Below are 21,172 nucleotides of genomic sequence, written 5' to 3'. Positions count from 1 at the left end.
CATCTCCATCCCATAGTATTGTCTCCCATTTCTCCCTGTTGCTGTCACTATTCTGTTCCTGAGATTCTTCAAGTAGTAATCCTTGCAAATACAAGCATACTTTTTTCATACATGAATGTGTTTATGTCTCTGTGTACAAATGTTGCATTTTACTACTGAGGCTCCTGAAGATCTTTATGTACCAGTCTATACAGATACAACTGATACTCTTAAATTTCCTTATAAAGATACACTCAAATTTAAATGTCCAGTCCTCTTCAGGTTTTTCCTGTCTTTTTCTAGGGTAAATAATTCTGCTATGCAGTGTTTTTGAAATTTTTGAAGTATGAGTCCTGGAAGGGAAATTTTTGAGTCAACTGGTTTATGTATTTATAATGTTGTTCACCGTTCTTGTCGAAATGCCATCCACAAGTTTGTACTAAACTCACTGTTTCTTTCATTCTGGAAAATACACGTTTGATAACATTCTCAAGAACTAGTGCTTGGTAAACTTTGTGGTATTTTACAATCTCATTAAAGAAACTGTATTTCACTTGTATACTTTAATTATAAATAAATAAATATAATTAGAATTTGGACATATATTGATGTGTTTAAGGTGATATGTATTTCTTTTTCATCAATTACTTATTAATGAATTTCATTTGTTTTATTAGATTGCTAATATTTCCCATACTGATTTTATGATTTAATTAAACACTAAGGAATTTATCCCACTTACCATATATGTGGAGTTATTGTTTTTCCAGCTTGCGATTTGTTTTTGATATATTTATACTGTGCAGAATGTTTTTGAACAAGTAGAAGTAATATCGCATTTACATAATTAAATTAAATTTTAAATCTGTCCATATTTTCTTTGGATATTGTCTTGCTTAGAAAGAATTTCCCTAGTTCAATGCCTATACTATTTTCCATATTGGTTGCATTAATTTATATTCCAACCAAGAGTGTACAAGGGTCCAAAGTTTCTAAATCTTTATCAACATTGCTTTTTTATAAGGATATTAGTTTCACTCACTAGGGTTCTGCTCCCATTATCTAATCAATTCCCAAAGGCTCCATTTCAAAATATTACCACTAACGTACTTCAGTTGTCAAGGATTTTTAATATGCATTTATACCTACTAAGGATAGATTCCCCCAATTACTCCTCTAAATACTTCTTCAGAACGATCTTTTCATCCCTAAATATTTGCATTTTATCATATCATGTTTTTCAAAGTTTGAAAACTTCCCATAACATATATTTATAATATCATAACTCTACTTACTTGTTTTGAGGAAAAGGCATGTTTTAATATCGTTTTCCCATTCTGAATTAAGACATAAATTGTGAAAAACTGATTATGAAATGTCTCAAAAATTTGTAATCATTTCCATAGAGTTTAAGTAAAATTTGTCTTTTTTTCTTCTAAACAGAGGACTCTCTGATGTAGGTTTGATTAACATTTTTAGTGAGTTGGTCAGAAAAGTTTTAGCGTCTTTTGCTGCCATGAATTATTCACAGTCCCCAAATTTGTGGATATATGTCTTTATTTGAGCTTTCATAGAAATTGACACATTTTAACTGATGGTACTTCAATTAAAAAATGAAGTAAAATAAGAAGATATAGATAATTTGAACAGAACAAGCACTAGAAGTAAAATAGAATTACCAGTAAAAAAGTTCCCTGCAAATAAAAGTCCAGTACCAGATGGCTTCACTGAGGAAATCTACCAAGCATAGGAAGAAGGACTTATACTGAACCTTTCCAAACTCTTCCAAAGGGCTGAAAAGGAGGGGACACACCCAAAGCCAATCTATGATACCATCATCACTCTGATATCAAAGCCAGACAAAGACACTGCCAATAATGAAAATTACAGGCCACTCTCTTTTATAAATATAGATGCAAAAATTCTCATCTAAATATTAGCAAACAGAATCCAACAACACATAAAAAAAATTGCACACTATGATCAAGTTAGATTCATCCCAGGGACACAAGATGGCTCAACATATGCAAATCAATCAGTGTGGAAGACCACATAGACAGATGAATGGACAAAAATAAATAATTTTCTCAATAGTTGCAGAAAAATGCTTTTGATATATTCAGTACTCATTTATGATAAAAATAATCCTGCTAAAGTGGCAGAGAGGGAACACATTTCAACATAATAAAAACTGTTCATGACAAACCCACAGCCAGCATAATACTCATTGGTAAAAATTTGAAAGCCTTCCCACTAATATCTGGAACAAGACAAGGATGCACACTCTCACCACTTCTATTCAGCATAGTATAAGTTGTCCTAGCTATAGCAACCAAAATAGAAAAAAAAATGAATTTTAGGATGGATTTTTCTTTTTCTGCAAAGAAATTTTTCGGTATTTTGATAAAGGTTGCACTGAATCTGTAAATCAATTTAGGTAGCATTGACATCTTAACAATATTAAAATTCTAGCCCATAAATGTCTTTCTATTTACATGTGTCTTCTTTATTGTCTTTCAGCAACATTTTGCATCTTTCAGTGTTCAAGACTTTCATCGCCTTGCTTACATTTACTCAGGAATTTTATTCTTATTAATACTGTTGCAAATGGAATTGTTTTTTTAATTTTCTCTTCATGTTGTTTCTTGATAATATAAAAATTTAACATCATTTCATGATAAAAAGTCTCATTAAATTGGGTATAGAAGGAAAGTACCTCAACACAACTAGTGTCATACATGACAGAACCACACCACACATCACACTCAACATTCAAGTTTGAAAGTGTCTACATTAAGATCAGGAGCAAGACAAGACTCTCATTGCTCCTTTGCAACATAGTATTGCAATAAAAATTCCTATTAAAATTTTAGTGTTTTCTATGTGTAGAGCTGGTCATCTCTGAAATGAGATAATTTTGCTTAATCTTTATTTAATATTACTGTCTGTAAGAGTGCTTCCACTGGTAGTCACTTCCTGTTCTTTTCATCTCAGCTTAAACATCACTTTTTAAGAAAGGTATTTTCTGATTACATTTTCCACAGTAAGTTTCTTCCTTTTTTCTCTATAACAATGCTTAATTTAAAACAAACAAACCAAAAAAAAAAAATCGCTTAATTTGCTGTCTTATAAGAATGGCATTGGACTACAAATATATTATTAAATTTTATCTTTCATTATTGTCTGGCTACAGAATAAGAATATAAAATCCAGGTAGATAGGAACTTTTATATAAGTTTATTTTCCTGTGTTATTAATTTTGTGTTCTCACCCATAGCACAGCTTGTGTATGAAAATAAGTACCCTAAATATTTTATTTAAAAAATTGTATAAATAATTAGTAACTATATCTGATTTGATGATTAAAGTTTTTATACATTTAACCAAACAATAAGGCAGAATAGATCGAGTACTAAATAAAAAGAAAGAAAAACTTGCTGTGGCTATTGTGAAAATATATGATAAATTAATCTTCATTGAATCAAACTGTTTGGGCTGATATTATGTTTTTATTACCAACAGTGTCAACATGATTCTCAAGCTGATTATTTTCTCCATTTTCCATCTTTTTTATCCTAATTGTGTGATGTGGTTTAGTAGTATCTTTACACATAGATGTACTTTTGAAATGTAGTGGGAAATCCCAGTGAATTTAATTAAGCAAGAATCAGTCTTGGACACATTCCAGTTCTAAGACAATGATAAATGTGGCTACAAGGGAGAAAATGTCCAATGATCTGACCCCACTGAGGAAAAGAGGTGACATCCTTTTAAGAACCAATATATATTATTCAGGATGACCTTGGTTATACTTAAAGCAGTGCATAAAATAAAATAAAATAAAAACAGCCCCACAATGTCTAAAAATCTCAAGCTGACTATTCTGGCCACACTGAAATGATCAAATGAGGACTAAACAACTGAATGGTATAATTCTGTTTTGAATTTAGTAGAGAAAGAAGTTACTTGAGATACATTTCCCTGGGAAATGGCTAGTTGCTATCTTCCTATATGAACATGAATTTACTCTTTTTTAAATAAATTATCCCAACATGGTGAATATTTGTTTCTTTGTGCATGATGTGGAATTTCTTTAAAATTATCTACAGTTCAAATAATAGTAGTTTCTGAATAACCAGAGGAGACTATATAGGAAATGAACAGACAGCTGAATGAAGGAAAATATATACAGCTCTCTAATTATCTCCCCTCTGTGGCTGTATTGAATGAAAGAGGAATTCCAAGTCTTTGAGAGTAACTTAAGTCATCCTCCAGACTGTGAACAAGCCTCCACAAGGTAAGACTACCAGTAAGTATTGGCCACCAGGCTCACCATTATATCACTGTCTTTATCATGTAAAAATTAAATATTTTTGAAATAAATCAAACTTAGAATCCAATTCTAGTTTAATCACTGAACAATGTGTGACATTGGGGAAATTAATGAGATGTTCTGAGACTTACTTCTTCAAATAAAAATGGGAATTACTCTTCTCATTAATGTGAATATTAAATGTGATATATTAAAATGTAAGTGAAAGATTTCAATCCACTGTGGGAGTTTTGAGCACTTGAGTGATATAATCAGAACAAGATTTAAAGAAAATCATTTGGGCTTCTTTAGGAGAACAAATTATTGAAGTCCAGATAAAAGTGGAGTGACTTGGCAGGAGGCTATTGCAGTGAGCCAAGAAGGAAATGGGGGAAAGGGAATAATCAAATTTGTGATACACTTTCCAAGTAAAGACAGTAGCATTTTTTTTAAGTTATCAATTTGTCATATGAGAGCAATAAGTGAGTGAATAATACTGTGAGATTTTCTGTCTGAGCAATTACATTGAACGTGGTACCATTTCATGAAATGGGAAACACCTTTAGTGTTGTGGAAAATTTTATATTTTGTGTTATATTTACTAAATTGATATCCAACTGTGCATGTCCAAAATCGGAGACACCACATGTAAAAATTGGAAAGCTAGTGTAAAAGTAAAGGCTGGAGACCCAAATTTGACTGCTTCAGCATTTATTGTTCAGGAAAAGGAGAAATAGCCAACTAAAGGCCACATGAGATAGGCCTCAGTGAGTTCTGAGCCAATCTAGGACAGTGAACTTCTGTTCATAGTTTGAGTTCCTCGCCCTGTATATGTAAATTAGTTTAAGTGGGTCTCAATATTACACTTTGTGACTTTATAAATTATGGACCTGTTCATGAAATCCTCTTCCCCTCTTTTCTTGTTCTTTCGCTATTTCTTTAAAACTCAGATAAACATTGCCTCCTCTGGGAAGCCTTCTCTGATTCTAGTTTGACTGACACATTCCCACTCCATGACCCTTAGCTGTGTGTGAATATCCTTACAGTGACACTTATTACATGAGTCTGGAAGTGTCTGATCCCTTGTCATATATTACATCACTGAGGATTGCAAATGTTGCCTCATTGAACTTGGTAATTACAATGTCTATGACACATTGGACATGAATAGATACTCCATACATGTAGTTTTAATTGAATGGGTAAAATAGATTAATTGTATAATGCATTTAAAGGTTTTCCACCTGTTTTGTAGGTAAATTGCTTCTAATAATGTGACCTCAGCACCTATACAGACTAGATGGAACCAAGGAACAATGTAACTTAATTCATCCTCCTTGGCCTCACACAGAATCCAAAGGAGCAGAAAGTCCTTTTTGTTATGTTCTTGCTCTTCTACATTTTGACCTTGTTGGGCAACATGCTCATTGTCATGACTATAAGTGTCAGTAAGACCCTGAACACACCGATGTACTTTTTTCTTGCTAGCTTATCATTTGTGGACATGGCTTATTCCTCTTCTATTTCCCCGATTGCTTTCAGACTTGTTCTTTGAGGAAAATGCCATACCCTTTGAATCTTGCAGGACTTATCCATTTATAGAGCATATTTTCAGTGGATCAGAGGTCTTCTTTCTGTTGGTGATGGCCTATGATCGCTATGTGGCCATCTGTAAGCCCCTGCATTATTTGGTTATCATGAGGCAAAGGATGTGTGTTGTGCTGCTGCTGGTGTCCTGGGTTGGAGGATTTCTGCACTCGGTCATTCAACTTGGCACTATTTATGGGCTCCCATTCTGTGGCCCCAATGTCATTGATCACTTTTCATGTGACATGTACCCCTTATTGAAACTGGTCAGCAGTGACACCTATGTCATTGGCATCTTAGTGGTGGCCAATGGAGGACTGATCTGCACTACTGTGTTTCTGCTCTCACTCATCTCCTATGGAGTCATCTTGCACTCTCTAAAGAACCTGAGTCAGGAAGGGAGACGGAAAGCCCTCCAGACCTGTGGTTCCCACATCACTGTGGTTGTCTGCTTCTTTGTCCCCTGCATTTTCATGTATGCAAGACCTGCTAAGACCTTCCCCCTTGACAAATCATTAAGAGTGTTTTATACAGTCATCACCCCCATGCTGAACCCATTAACCTACAGTCCAAGAAATTCTGAGATGACTAATGCTATGAAGAAGCTTTGGTGGAAAAATGCAGGCAGATCAAGTATTAAATAATTGCTGTATCCATCATGAAGTTGGTAATTTAGCATTAGGTCCTATCTGTTTGGAATGTAAAAAACTTCATAAATGTGATGCAAAATTTATTTTTTCAAATGATTTAGGATAATTATTCTTGAAGAATAAATTGCATGTTCATGCTATTAATAACAATTCCTTAATAGAATGTAAACTGTATAATGTTTCATCACTGTATCTAGAAAAGTAGGATGCAATTATAGTAAGGCATCAATAAGTAATTTTTAATGAATTAATGAAATTTTTATCGAGTTACACCAATTGTTAATTTTTTTACCTTTTTAAAAATTAAATTTTTGTATTGATGCATAGTTTATTTACAATGCTGTGTCAATTTCTGGTGTACAGCATAATGATTCAGTTGTACATATAGATATTCCTTTTCATTTTTTTTATTATAAGCAATTGCAAAGTTTTGAATATAGTTTTCTGTGTTATATAGTGGAACATTTTTTCTTATCTATTTTATATATAGCAATTGTTAATTAATTTCTGCATTTACTCTTACTAGTATCTATTAATTCATTTTATTTTTAGTCAGATTCTTATTTTTATAATCTTCATTCTATATATTATATTAAATATTTACTGTTTCATTGACTATCTTTATTCCATTTTATTTGCCTTATACATGAAATTTTTAGTGTAATATTTTGTTTTTAAATGAAAATTATAACTATGATGGAGAATTATGTTTTAATAATAAAATTTATGCAAAATGGAATAGTGTTGAATAAACCTCCAACCTATCCCAAACCAGTTTCTTCCAGTCCTTTCAGATACAATCACTATAATTTTTTTCTAAGATTCTTGAAGAAATAATATTTTCAAATTAACCATTTTTCATATATGTGTGTATATTTATGTTTCAGTGTATAAATTTTATTTTTTTCACTCAACCCCCTGTAGGTCTTTATGTGCCAGTTTATACAGATGAAACTCATCCTAGTTTCTTCATACTGATTAAATTCTTCATAAAGCAGCACTGAAATTGATGTATCTGGTCCTCTTTATATTTTCCCCAGTCTTTTTTGATGTTAAATAATTCTACAAAAGCAATGTTTTGAAATTTTTTAGTATGAGTTCCTAGAAGTGAAATTAACTCAATTGTTATATGTATTTAAAATGTTGATGTTCATATTTATTGCAAAAATGCCATCTATTTGGGCACCTACTTACATGTTTAAAATGATTTTATTCTTTCTCTATGAATTGCTTACTAATGCTGCATGTATCTTGTTCATTGTGTTCTTAGAGATGGTGTCAGTGTGTGAAGAGCAAGGGAGAAGACAGAAGAGCACAGAATGTGAATTGAAACGCTGTCTTCTTATGCAGATAACCCAGGACAGGTATTTATACACAAGATTCTGAACTAGGCTTTACATTTTGAAAGAGTACATTGGTGGTGTGAGAATTCACTCTTTCAGAAGCTCTCTTTTGTCATTCTCACAATCAGCCATGCTAGTGTTCCTCTGATTTACAAAGATATGTGGAGGTTGAGTCTATCCTGTCATGCTCTTTTTGGATATTTTTGAGTTACAATGATCTGGGATAAACTGACCTTCTCTAACATAAACTAGTCTTAAGGAATAATTTCAACTGTAATTAATTGGAGATATTTTCATGGGCAGATATTTGTAAATCTGCTGATATTCTGAGTTAATATGTTCTCTACACATTGCTTATTAATCTGTTAAAAATTAAAAGATGATGTAGCATCTGTAGACCTTGATTGAATGGCTTTCAAGAACATGAAGTAATACTGTAGCAAGCAAGCTTTTCCTTCAATTCTCACTTTTCTGTTCCCAGTTGAGCTTCAGTGTACTAACATATGTTTGTTGGCCATTGAGATACACTCTTCCCTTAATTTTTAAAATATATTTTAAATTTCTTTTATATTTAATTTATATTTTCATTTGTTAATTGCTTAGAGATCTTTGTCTATTTTAGATATTACCTCTATGTAAATCTTCTACAATGTAAATCTTTCTCCAGACTGCTTTCATGTATTTATATTGTGCTATCTAAATTTACTACATACTTAATTTTTTTGAAATTGTTAAATATACCTCTTAGGAATTTCAATGATTGGTAAAGAAGACCTCCCACCCATAGAAATGAAAGAGTTATCTCCTTAATATGTGAAGAGTAAAACAAAGTAAACCTTGCTTTAATCTTTTATTAAAATTTAACCCATTTAAATTTTTTGTATAAGGCATTAGCTATATGTACAACTATATTACCCTCCAAATAGGAAGCAAATTATGAAAAATCAGTTATTAATAATGTGTTCTTTCCCCCATATGTCTCTTAATTACTTGCCTCTCCATTAGTCTGAAAGATTTTTCAGGTTAGTGATGAGGTTTTAATCAGCCTTACATGATAATACTTGAAAGTATGGAACATAAACCATATTGCTTATATGTGGAAAGAATAAACAAATTATCTTAAGACTTCAGAAAGTCACTAGTAAGAATTATATTTGTAGGTAGCTTTGTTCTGAACTCTGAAATAAGACATACAGAAGACTCTATGGAACAAAGGAGGAATGTGACTGAGTTTGTCCTCTTGGGGCTCACTCGGAGCCCTCAGGGTCAGAAAATATTATTTGTTGTGTTCTTGCTAATGTACATTGTGACAATGGTGGGCAACCTACTCATTGTTGTGACTGTGGTGGTCAGTCCAACCCTGGATTCCCCTATGTATTTCTTTCTTGGCTATTTATCATATATGGATGTTCTTTATTCTAACACAATCACCCCAAATATGATTATTCACTTACTCAGTAAGAAGAAAACCATTTCATTCCAAGCCTGCATGGCTCAGCTTTTTATGGAACACTTATTTGGTGGTGCTGAGATTTTACTCCTGGTGATCATGGCTTATGACCGCTATGTGGCCATCTGCAAACCTTTGCATTATTCCACAATCATGAATCAGCGAGTGTGTGTACTGCTGCTGCTGTTGGCCTGTGTTGGTGGGTTTTTACATGCTGTAGTTCAACTTCTCTTTGTTTACAACCTTCCCTTCTGTGGTCCCAATGTCATTGACCACTTTGGCTGTGACATGTACCCCTTGTTAAAACTTGCCTGCACTGACACCTACATTATTGGCCTCACTGTGGTTGCCAGTAATGGGGCAATGTGTACGGTCATCTTTATGCTCTTACTCATCTCCTATGGGGTCATCCTGCACTCCCTGAAGAATCTTAGTCAGGAAGGGAGGCGCAAAGCCTTGTCCACCTGTGGCTCCCACATTACTGTGGTGGTCCTCTTCTTCATCCCTTGTATCTTTCTGTATGTGAGACCTCCTTCTACCTTTCCCATTGATAAATCCTTGACTGTGTTTTACACTGTTATCACCCATATGTTGAACCCTCTAATCTATACTCTGAGAAATGGAGAGATGAAAAGTGCCATGAAAAAGCTCTGGACCAGAAAAAGTACATGAAGCAGCAAAGATATATATATCATCTCTTTTCAAAGGCTTTTTCTTTCCAGGAAACATATATGTAATTACTGAACTGCAGTAAACTTCTCAGGTTTAGTAACTTGGACGTGATGAAAAACATTTATTTTGTGAATACTTCCAATTATCAAAATATACTCTTAAGATTTGCATGATTTGATAGTTCAATACATATGTGTATATAGTTTGAAATACAATTTTTAAGATTTTCAGTTTCTTAGGAAACTATGTATACATTTGGGTGTAAATGTCTCCATTGAGAACATAGATTTATGTACTATATGATGTTAAGCTATATTTAATACTATAAATTTATTTTAGTTAGTGGAAGATTTTCTCTTGTTACTCTTAGATAATGTAATCTTTCTCATAATTCATAGGACTCATTATAGCTTTCAAAAAAGAATAGCAATACAACATAAAAATTTATTCACTCTCTTTCCCTAAAGACAACTTATGTTAATATTGAGGTATGTGTATTATTTTTGAGTCTGCAGGACACTTTGCATGTATTATTTTGCTTATATTTCTTAGCAAGTTAATATTGAAGAAACATGATGTTTTGGTTGTAATACTACTCATAAGGTGGCTATGTTAATAAAAATTATCTGAATGAACAAGGTGTATATGCAGAAAAATAAACAAATCTTACTTCTTTTCCCAATTGTATAATCATATTTTCTCTTCAAGTGGAGCAGATTTGTCCGGATGTATATTTTCATTAAGATCAATCATTAATCTTCCCAGATAGTGTAGAATATCTGGGAACACATCTGCTCCTTTTCAATCTCCCCAACTGCTCTTTTGCTTACAGTGTTTCATAGCCATCTATAGAGATGCAAACTCTTCCTTTCATCTGTAAATTTAGTATAAACCATGATCCATGTGCTCCAAGCATGAACTACAGAACATGATACCAGATACTATGGGTGCTATTGTTAAGGAAGATGTTGACTATATATACTATCTTATCTCTCTTATTAATGAAATACTGCTTACTAGGTAATAAAGAGGCCAAAATATATTGGGTTTTTTGAAGACATATTCATAAAATAGTCTCTCTCTCTGAATCAGTGTTGAAATAAAATATTATCTGCCTCTAAATGGTCAATAGAATGTGGTCAAGAAAGCTTGCTATTCTGCTTCCAATTTTTAGTCTTGATTTATGGGGGGCTAAGTCTTTGGGGCAATGGATGGTTTTTATTAGTAAGTCACAATGTATGAGAAATCTTATATCCTGACTTTTATACTTGTTAAGTGGAGATTTTTTATATCATCTCAAAGTTTTTTCAACTACAATACTATCCTCCAAAAATTTCAAACATTTGAGTTGATCAGATTTTATGTAATTCATTCTTTCACTTTTAGATGTTGCTATGGAGTGAGAATTGTGTCCCTCTCCAAAATCAGAAGTTAAATACTTTATAATGTGGTGATATTTAGAGATGGGACCATTAGGAATTGATTAGGTCGTGAAGATGGAGTCCTCATCACTGAGATAAATTTCCTTTTAAAGAGATCCCAAGAACTCACTTGACCCTTCTTCCATGTGAAGACACTGCAAAACAGCCACTGTCTATCAACAGGGAAGGGACCTAACCAGATATGCAATCTGCTGGCACCTTAATCTTGGACTTTTGAATCCCTAAACCTGTGAAAAATAACTGTTTATTGTTTAAACCACCCAGTCTAAAGTTTTCTTTGTTAGTAACCAAATGGACTAAGTCAGACATTTAGTTAATTTTCAAATGTTTGTAGTTATTTCAATTGATGAGATAGAAGTCTTTATTAATTGTGTCTGTTCATTGGTCTATAATTTCCCTGAACTCAGGTAAATTTTCTTAATTGTCTTTGTGTTCTCTGTTTCTTGAACAATACAGGGGACCCAGAATCTAGTCTATAGACTTTGTCAATTAGTTGAAACCTTGATCTAGTGAAGTGAGTAATTTTTTCAGATAAATTTTGATTAACACACTCTACATTAAAGATATATATATATAAAATATTGCTACAAATATTTACTATTCTTTGACATTTACTACAAATATTTATAATTATTGTGTCTTTTATGCTATAATTATGAATGTTCTATATAAAGATATTATTTTAACATTCTTTTACTTTTTGATTTTTTTCTATCACATCATTCTTAGTAAATTTCATAACCTAATGATTTTATCAATTTTAATCTTTTTTCAAAAATATATACAACCTTTGAAAATATTTTATTTTTTAACCCACCTATAATATATTTTTGTTTGTGATAAGGAAATAACTAAGTTAAAATGGCATAATAATCTTCCATCATAATTATTCATTTCAGTATCAATTTTAAAGTTTTCTATTTAGTACATCAAGTTTTACACTGTCAAGGGTACTCATTTTGAAGTAGGGTTCCTTCTGGATATACGTCCAGGAGCAGGATTCCTGGGTTATATGGTAATTCTATTCCTAGTCTTTTTTGGAATCTCCATACTGTTTTCTACAGTGGCTGCACCAAACTGCATTTCCACCAGCAGTGTAGGAGGGTTCCCTCTTCTCCACAGCCTCTCCAGCATTTGTCATTTATGAATTTTGGAATGATGGCCATTCTGGCTGGTGTGAGGTGATACCTCATAGTAGTTTTGATTTGCATTTCTCTGATAATTAGTGATATAGAACATTTTTTTCTTGTGCCTATTGATCATTTGTATGTCTTCCTTGGAGAATTGCTTGTTTAGGTCTTCTGCCCATTTTTGAATTGGGTTGTTTGTTTCTTTCTTATAAGTTGTATGAGATGCTTATATATTCTGGAGATCAAGCCTTCCCAAATGTTCATAGCAGCCCTATTTCCAATAGCCAAGACATGGAAACAGCCTAAACGTCCATCAACAGATGACTGGATAAAGAAGATGTGGTATATTTATACAATGGAATACTATTCAGCCATAAAAACTGACAACATAATGCCATTTGCAGCAACATGGATGTTCCTGGAGAAAGTCATTCTAAGTGAAGTAAGCAAGAAAGAGAAAGAAAAATACCATATGAGATCACTCATATGTGGAATTAAAAATAATAATAACATAAATACTAAACAGAAACAGACTCATAGACATATAATACAAACTTGTGGTTACCAAGGGGGTGGGGGGTGTGAAGGAACAGACTGGGATTTCAAAATTTGTAGATATTTACAGGCATATATAGAATAGATAAATAAGATTATACTGTATAGCACAGGGAATTATATACAAGATCTTGTGGTGGCTCACAGCAAAAAAAAGTGACAATGAAATGTGACAATGTTCATATATAACTGAAAAATTGTGCTCTACACTGGAATTTGACACAACATTGTAAAATGACTATAACTCAATAAAAAAAAGTACTCATCTTGGGGGGTCATTCTCCTCATCTTCTCCACCTTCTCCAAAACTTTAGGGTCATTTTGTGAAGTTTGAAGACTCCCCATAAAATGTATTTAGAATGTCATAACACTACATGTTTACTTTAAGAACTACAATTTACTATTTTGTGTTTCTATCCAGGAGGAAAAAAAAACACACATTGTGAATGATTGATTGATGTCTCAATAAAAATTTATAATCATCTTCACAGAGTATACATGAATCCTGCTGTATGTTTTTCTTATTTAAAAAGAGGCCCCTCTTATTTACATTTGATTCATATTTTCAATGATCTGGTCAGAAAGGTCTTTGTGTCTTTTTCTAGCATGAAATACAGCACAGTTCTCAAAGTCTCAGGCATGTGTCTATTTTGAAACAATCTTAGGCCTGTATCAACAAATACACAGGTATGTATTACACCACAGCTCAGATCTATATCAGACCTCATGAGAATCTCTATGGCCACTTGTACATAGATTTTCAATAATATGTAGGTCTTTATACAATTGTGTGTGTGTGTCTAAATGTGAAGACACATAGGTGTGTATATGATGGCACATAGATCAGTATCTGACTACCTATCTGAAAGCATTTGTTTATGTACAAGTATATGTATTTGATGTGCTCACACACAGGCCTGCATCTGTCCACACATAGAGCTATTTTGCCTTTCACTGGTCTGTATCTGACAGTATATGAATTTAGGCAGAACTTGACTAAACAATTCTTCTGTCCCATGTGGCATGGACTGAGGTCACTCTCTGGCATTCAGCTGATTGCTGGGCTTGTAAGAAGGGTCAAAGATTATTTCACTTATATGAATGGTTCCTTGGCAGGGATTGCTACAAGATTGGGTTCTTCTGGGTCTTTTTCCTTCTCCATGTGATATAAGACAATGTACAATGTCTGTCCAGTGTGGTTGTCAGACTTGTAAAAGGGCAGCTTAGGGCTCCAAGAGGGAAGAGGAAAAAGCTATCAGGTATCTTAAGTCTCATCCCATCATAACATCAGGTTGAAGTCCGGGATCTCAAGCTCTAAATCCTCACTGTTTCTACACATTGAAGAAAACAGTCAACAAGATGAAAAAGTAACCTATGGGATGGGAGAAAATATTTGCAAATCATATGTTTCATAGTAAGTTAATATTTAAAATATATAAAGAACTACAACTAAATAACATCAAAAATAAATAATAAAAGTGGGCAAAGAATTTGAATAGATATTTTTCAAATAAATAGGTACTTTTCATACAAATGGCCAATATGGACATGAGAAGTTGCTCAACATCACTCATCAACAGGGAAATGAAAATCAAAATTAAACTGAGGTATCATCTTACACTCATTAGGATGGCTATATGAGATACATAGCAGACAATACATTTTGGTGAGGGTGTAGTGAAAATGGAACCCTACTATACTTCTGTGTGAATATAAATTTGTTCAGCAACTATGCAGAACAAAATGGAGCTTTTCAAAAACATTAAAAATAAAAATACCATATGGTTCAACAGTCTCATGTCTGTAAATATATCCAACAATATGAGAACAGGAATCTGCTAAGTTATCTCTACTCTCAAGTTTACTGCAGCATTATTTATAATGAGTAAGACATGGAAACAACCAAAATATCCACTAATGAATGGATAAAGAAAACACTATATATACCTTTATATATATACATATATATATATATATATATATATACACATATATATATATATATATATACACACACACACACACATGTACATCCATTTTTGTCAAAAAAAGTATACCTTAATTCAAAAACTAGTTTTTTGTTTTGTTTTGTTTTGTTTTGTTTTGTTTTTCTGGATGGAGACATAAGGGAGACACTAATAATGGCTATAGATATTTATGAAATGTTTGTAGAAAGGGAGATTTGAAAAAGGAATTTTGTGCCTCTTCAGGCTGAAATTAGATTAAATTCAATTAGGTGATTGGATTATTAAATTAAAAGTAGGCTGGTACAGGTGCTAGATTTGGTTCCTCTCTGTCGACAGATTAAATTGACTTAAATCCTGCTTTTGAATAACAGATTGTGTGAACTTCCTTGCCTCTGAGTGGTCTGCATTTGCTTTTGAAATCTTTTGTCACTTCGTTAAGTGAATACATATTCACAGTGACCTACGATCCTATTTGACTAAGTGTTTTGAAACTTTCAGATGTTGTTGACAAACTTTCTGTCAAAATCTAATTAAAGTTCTTTTGACTTTCAGTTACTTTGTGATGCTTCAGAAGGCCATCCTGACTGGTGTGAGGTGATACCTTGTTGCAGTTTTGATTTGCATTTCTCTGATAAGTAGCGATATTGAGCATTTTCCATGTGCCTCTAGGACATTTGTACTTCTTCACTGGAGAACTGCTTGTTTAGGTCTTCTGCCCATTTTTGAATTTTTTTTTTTATTAAGTGGTATGAGCTATTTACATATTCTGAAAATTAAGCCTTTGACAGTCGCATAATTTGCAAATATTTTCTCTCATTCCATAGGTTGTCATTTTGTTTTGCTCATGGTTTCTTTTGCTGTGCAAAAGCTTATAAATGTATAAGTCCCTTTTGTTTATTTTTGCTCTTATTTCTATTGCCTGGGTAGACTGGCTTAGGAGAACATTGCTAAGATTTATGTCAGAGTATGTTTTGCCTATGTTTTCTTTTAGGAAATTTATCGTGTCTTGTCTTATATTTAAGTCTTTAAGCCATTTTGATTTTAGTTTTGTGTATGGTGTGAGGGAGTGTTCTAACTTCATTGATTTACATGCTGCTATCTAGTTTTCCCAACACAACTTGCTAAAGAGACTGTCTTCTCCATTGTATATTCTTGTCTCCTTTGTCAAATATTAATTGACCATAGGTCTGTGGGTTTATTTCTGGACTCTCTATTCTGTTCCATTGATCCATAGGTCATTTTTTTCTGACAATATCATGCTGTTTTGATTACTGTGGCTCTGTAGTATTGTCTGGAGTCTGGTAGAGTTATTCCAGCTTCAATCTTTCTCTTCAATATTGCTTTGTCAATTCTGGGTCTTTTGTGATTCCATATAAATTTTAGGATTGTTTGTTCCGGTTCTGTGAAAAATGCCCTGGGTAACTTGATAGGTATTGCATTAAATCTGTAGATTGCCTTGGACAGTATGGCCATTTTAATGATATTGATTTTCCAATCCAAGAGCATGGGATATCTTTCCATTTTTTTAAGTCAACTTTAATTTCCTTAATCTATGTTTTGTATTTCTCCTCTTATAAGTCTTTCACCTCCTTGGTCATATTTATTGCTAAATATTTTATTGATTGAATGCAATTTTAAAAGGAATTGTTTCTTTACTTTCTTTTCCTGCTAATTCATTGTTTGTGTGAAGAAATACAATTCATTATTGTGTGTTAATCTTGCATCCTGCTGTATTGCCAAATTATTTTATCAGGTCTCATAGTTTTTGTGTGGAGCCTTTAGAGTTTTCTACATATAGTATCATATCATCCACATATAGTGACAATTTTATCTCTTCTCTTATAATTTGAATTCCTTTTATTTATTTTTCTTGCCTGATTACTGTGACTAGGACTTCCAAGACTATGTTGAATAGAAGTGGTGAGAGTGGGCATCCTTGTCTTGTTTCAGATTTTAGTGAGAAGGCTTTCAGTTTTTCACCATTAAGTATGCTGGCTGTAGGTTTGTTATAAACAGCTTTTATTATGTTGAAATATGGTCCCTCTATACCCACTTTGGTAAGTTTTTTTCTTTTTTTAATCATAAATGGGTGTTGAATTTTATCAAATGCTTTTTCTGCATCTATTGAGATGAGATGATCATGTGGCTTTTGTCTTTTCTTTTGTGGATATAGTGTACCACATTGATTGATTTGTGTATGAAAGAATGTTTTTTTAAAGGAGGATGCATTCTTGTGTAGCCTGCACACCTAATAATTTTGTAATGCGGTTTGTTTTTACTATGGATGTTTGCCATGTCTTTCTTCCATGTGTGTTGGCTGTTATTCCCTTGATTGTAGATGTGGGCAGTGTTGTGGTGACCAGAACCTTCCCTGCTTATTGAGTGGGGCCTCCTTTTTGTTCTGTGGTTCTCATGGCTCTGACAGGGGCCAGATCTTTCCCCCTTTTGGTGGAATGGAGGCTTCCAGACCTGTTTCTGAGCTGTGGTGCATAGCTGGTGGGGTTTGAGTGCTTTAAGTACTCTTTGTTGACTCTGCCTTTGTCCCTGCTTTGGCCACGGGAATGTCAGTGCTCTGCTCTAGTGTCCCCCAGGTTCTCTGCTCTCAGTGCTACAAGTGCAGTTTTGCTGACTTCTGGGTGGCACACCTGGATCATGGTGCTCTGTCAGGTCAGCACCAGCTCCAGCACCTTGCTAGTCTTAGAGTCCTGCACTGGTAGTGCCCCCAGCCCTCAGTGACTACATGTTAGTGCTACTTTGTCAGTGCTGCCCCCAGCACCAAACATCACCCCTACACTCACCCCAATGCACAGCCCCTGCGCTCTCATTCCAGCGATCCTCAGGTTGGGCCACTAGGTCAATGCTGTCCCAAGTGCCACATCTGCAGATGTAGGTGGGCTCACAGTAAATGGCCACACCAGCCTTTTCCCCAACGGCATGCCAGAACTCCACTCTGCTCATTTGTCTTAGAGGCTCAGGTCCACAAAAGCACCTGCAGAGCAAAGGGGTCCCCTCTGCCTGGGGTTGTAAACAAATCTCATTCCTGTCTATGAAGCTGAGGAGCCCCTGGGTACAGATTCAAGTTTCAATCCCACCTCAGCCTGGGAGCCGCACACCAGTGGATACACTGGCCTGGGATGAGCCCTGCATCTCTTCTCCCAAGAACGTGCCAGCAATGCTGCTGCAGGTCTGCGGAGACAAAGCTATGACCCAGCTGCATCGCACCCGGCTTCTCCCCAAAATGTACACCAGTAGTGTTACTTGCTTTGTTTCTTCTTTTATTTTTAATGGGTGACACACACTATTCTGTTCTGTATACCCTCCAGGCCACAGCACCTGAGGCTGCCTCTGCACAGGCTGCCTCTGTGCAGTCAGCCCCACTCCTCTGTCTCAGGCAGCCTGTCCCAGCCCACACCTGCCAGCTGGCATCGAGGGTTGGGGGTCACAGGGGCCCTTTGTTCCAGTTTCACTTAGGGCTGCTGTGCACAGATTCAAGCCTCAGAGGTTACCCCTGTGTCCCTGCTGACCTCTCCATTGGAGATGGGGAGTCCCAGCATAAGAGCGCTTTTTCTCCTTTGCTTCTTCCTCCTCATGGTACAGGTTGTGCACTAATTTCCTGGTTCTTCTTTTTTTATCCTGCCAGACTTGTGACAAATTTTGTCTTTTGAAATAGGTGATGTTCTGTCAAAGTTCAGCAGGTGTTCTGAGTAAATGGTTGGGTCCCTGGATGTCTCTCTTGGAGTATTCATAAGAGAAGGTTAGCTAAGAGCATCATTCTGCTCTGCTATTTGTCTACTCCCTAAGCTAAGCTACTTTTAAATTTATATCCATTCAATACTATTTATTAAGCACCTACTAGGAGAACAGCAATATTCTACCCTAGCATGAACAAATAAACATAACCCCTGACCTCACAGGGATTACCACCTTGTGGGGAAAACAGAGAAAATGAAAGCAGCAAATAACTTAGGTTAGTTTGTGATTGTTGATATTCAGGATAAAACCAGATGAAGAGAATTACTGAGGGGAGCTAGAGAAAGTCATCAGGAAAGATTCATCTAAGAAGGTTGAAGTTCAACTGAAAGTGGAAAAAATGAGATTTGGACAGGCAAGTGAAAACTCTGGAAAAGAGCAGTCCAGCAGTAAGCTGCATAAGAAAAACAAAATCTAGAACTGAGAAATGCTTGAATTATTGAAAAAGCAGGTTAAAAAAGGAGAGAGACAGAGACAGAGAAATGTACTGGAGATGTGGGCAGTAACATGATCTTAACCTGACTCGCATGATTAAAACCTGTCATTGGCTGCTGTCTCCTCAAAGGATTGGAATAAATTGGGATGGGGAGGGTAACATCTCATTGTCCTTCAGAAAAGATTGGTTCTAGCTTATAAGTTAATGACTACACAAGGTCCCTTCCTTCATCCACAGTTTCCTCGTGGCATTTTTCACCTCTGTGTTCCTCAAGGTGTAGATCAATGGATTTAACGTAGGTGCAACAATGGTAAAGGACACAGCCATTGCCTTGTCTATGGGGTAGGTGACCACAGGTCTCATGTACAAGAAAATGCATGGCACAAAGAACAAGACGACCACCGTGAGGTGGGAGCCACAGGTGGAGAGAGCTTTACGCCGTCCTTCAGAGCTGCAGGTCTTTAGGGAGCAGAGGGTGACCACATAGGAGGTGATGAGGATAAGAAAGATGGACACACACATCACCCCATTTTTGAGGATGACTAAGAGGCCCAGGATGTGGGTGTCCATGCAGGCCAGTTTCAACAATGGAAACAAATCACACATAAAGTTGTCTATGACACTGGGGCCACAGAAGGGGATTTGATACATGAAGAGAAGCTGTATAACTGCGTGGAAAAATCCCACCAGCAAGGCCCCTCCCAGCAACAGGCAGCACACCCGAGGCCTCATGATGATCATGTAGTGCAGCAGCTTACAGATGGCCACGTAGCGGTCATAGGCCATGGCAATGAGAAGGATGATTCCCACTCCACCAAAGAAGTGCTCTGCAAAGAGCTGGGTCATGCAGCCTTTGAGGGAGATGACAGTGCTCTCAGAGAGGGAGTCCACAATCATCTTGGGGGCAATGACAGAAGATTAGGTGGCATCCATGAGGAACAAGGAGGAAAGGAAAAAATACATAGGTGATCTCAGACTCTGATCTGTGACCACGGTTACCACAATGAGGAGGTTTCCCAAGATGGGACACATACATGATTAGAAACACAGAAGAGAGTATTTTCCTCAGCTCTGGATTCTTTGTAATGCCCAAAAGGATGAATTCAGTCACGTTGTTGGGATTCTCCATTTACTGTGGACTGACGTAAACTTATCAGTCTGAGCTGGAAAATCTACAAAGAATGTTATTTTTAATTAGGTATAACTGAAAGTTTTGGACATTCTTTTGCACTCTGTCTCATACCCTCATGTCCTATCTTTTTACCTGGACACCAATTCAACAACCAGCTGATAAAAATTATATCCTGAGACCAGCTTGATCCTACTAATCCATCCAAAATCTTCTATCTCCAGTTTATATCTAGCTATCCTTCCTGACACTTGTTGCTTGAGACATTTAGAAGACCATTCTTCATCACTCTGGTGCAAACACATACCTGATAATATGAATAATTAATATATCTCAAGGAAATCCTAGATCTTTAGTAGGAGGAGCCAGTGGATAAACGGTAAGCAACTTACTACAATCTTAGATTCACTATCTTTCCTTCCCTGTTTCACTCTCCCCCATTCACTACCTCCCTTCTGTTTTCCAAAATGAACCACCTACACTCAAGCCCTTCTCTCAGACACTGTCTTTCAAGAACCCCAAGCTGATGATCTGACCTTAATTATCACTAGACACACCTAATAACCAAGAACTTGGAAAAATTCATCTTATTTCATTTATGTATTTCATATAATTATCAATCACCTAAAATATGCTCATTGAAGATCTTACAAGACAGATAGGTTGTAGCCCAAGGACTCTTCACTTATTAAGAACTGTACTCTTTCCATCTATATTTCTTCCCCTCAAATTGGAATATTATTATTACTGTGAATATTCAATAAATCCCT

General features: G+C 35.1%; 1 protein-coding gene and 2 pseudogenes across 2 annotated transcripts; 2 read left to right on the top strand and 1 right to left on the bottom strand.

The window, feature by feature from the left end:
- The first annotated feature begins 5,591 nt into the window (after positions 1–5,591).
- On the top strand, positions 5,592–6,522 carry LOC141576174 (olfactory receptor 4A47-like; annotated as a pseudogene).
- A 2,553-nt stretch (positions 6,523–9,075) lies between these two features.
- Positions 9,076–14,405, top strand: LOC141576115 (olfactory receptor 4A47-like). Of its 2 annotated transcripts, XM_074358598.1 has the most exons (3): positions 9,076–9,985; positions 12,335–12,347; positions 14,366–14,405. In XM_074358598.1, the coding sequence occupies exons 1-3, from the start codon at positions 9,076–9,078 to the stop codon at positions 14,403–14,405; spliced, it is 963 nt and encodes a 320-aa protein (XP_074214699.1). The 2 variants fall into 2 exon arrangements, with proteins under 2 accessions (XP_074214699.1, XP_074214700.1); XM_074358599.1 differs by lacking the exons at positions 12,335–12,347; positions 14,366–14,405 and having other exon boundaries at positions 9,076–9,993.
- Positions 14,406–19,474: 5,069 nt separating this feature from the next.
- Positions 19,475–20,402, bottom strand: LOC141576200 (olfactory receptor 4C6-like; annotated as a pseudogene).
- Between the last annotated feature and the right edge of the window lie 770 nt (positions 20,403–21,172).

The sequence above is a fragment of the Camelus bactrianus genome, chromosome 36, assembly GCF_048773025.1.
Source record: "Camelus bactrianus isolate YW-2024 breed Bactrian camel chromosome 36, ASM4877302v1, whole genome shotgun sequence".
Classification (NCBI taxonomy): domain Eukaryota; kingdom Metazoa; phylum Chordata; class Mammalia; order Artiodactyla; family Camelidae; genus Camelus; species Camelus bactrianus.
Note: the sequence above shows the minus strand (reverse complement) of the source record. Positions and strands in the feature narration are given on the sequence as shown.

Coding starts and splice junctions, on each gene's coding strand:
- LOC141576115 (XM_074358598.1), top strand. CDS start 9,076: ATGGAACAAAGGAGGAATGTGACTGAGTTTGTCCTCTTGGGGCTCACT.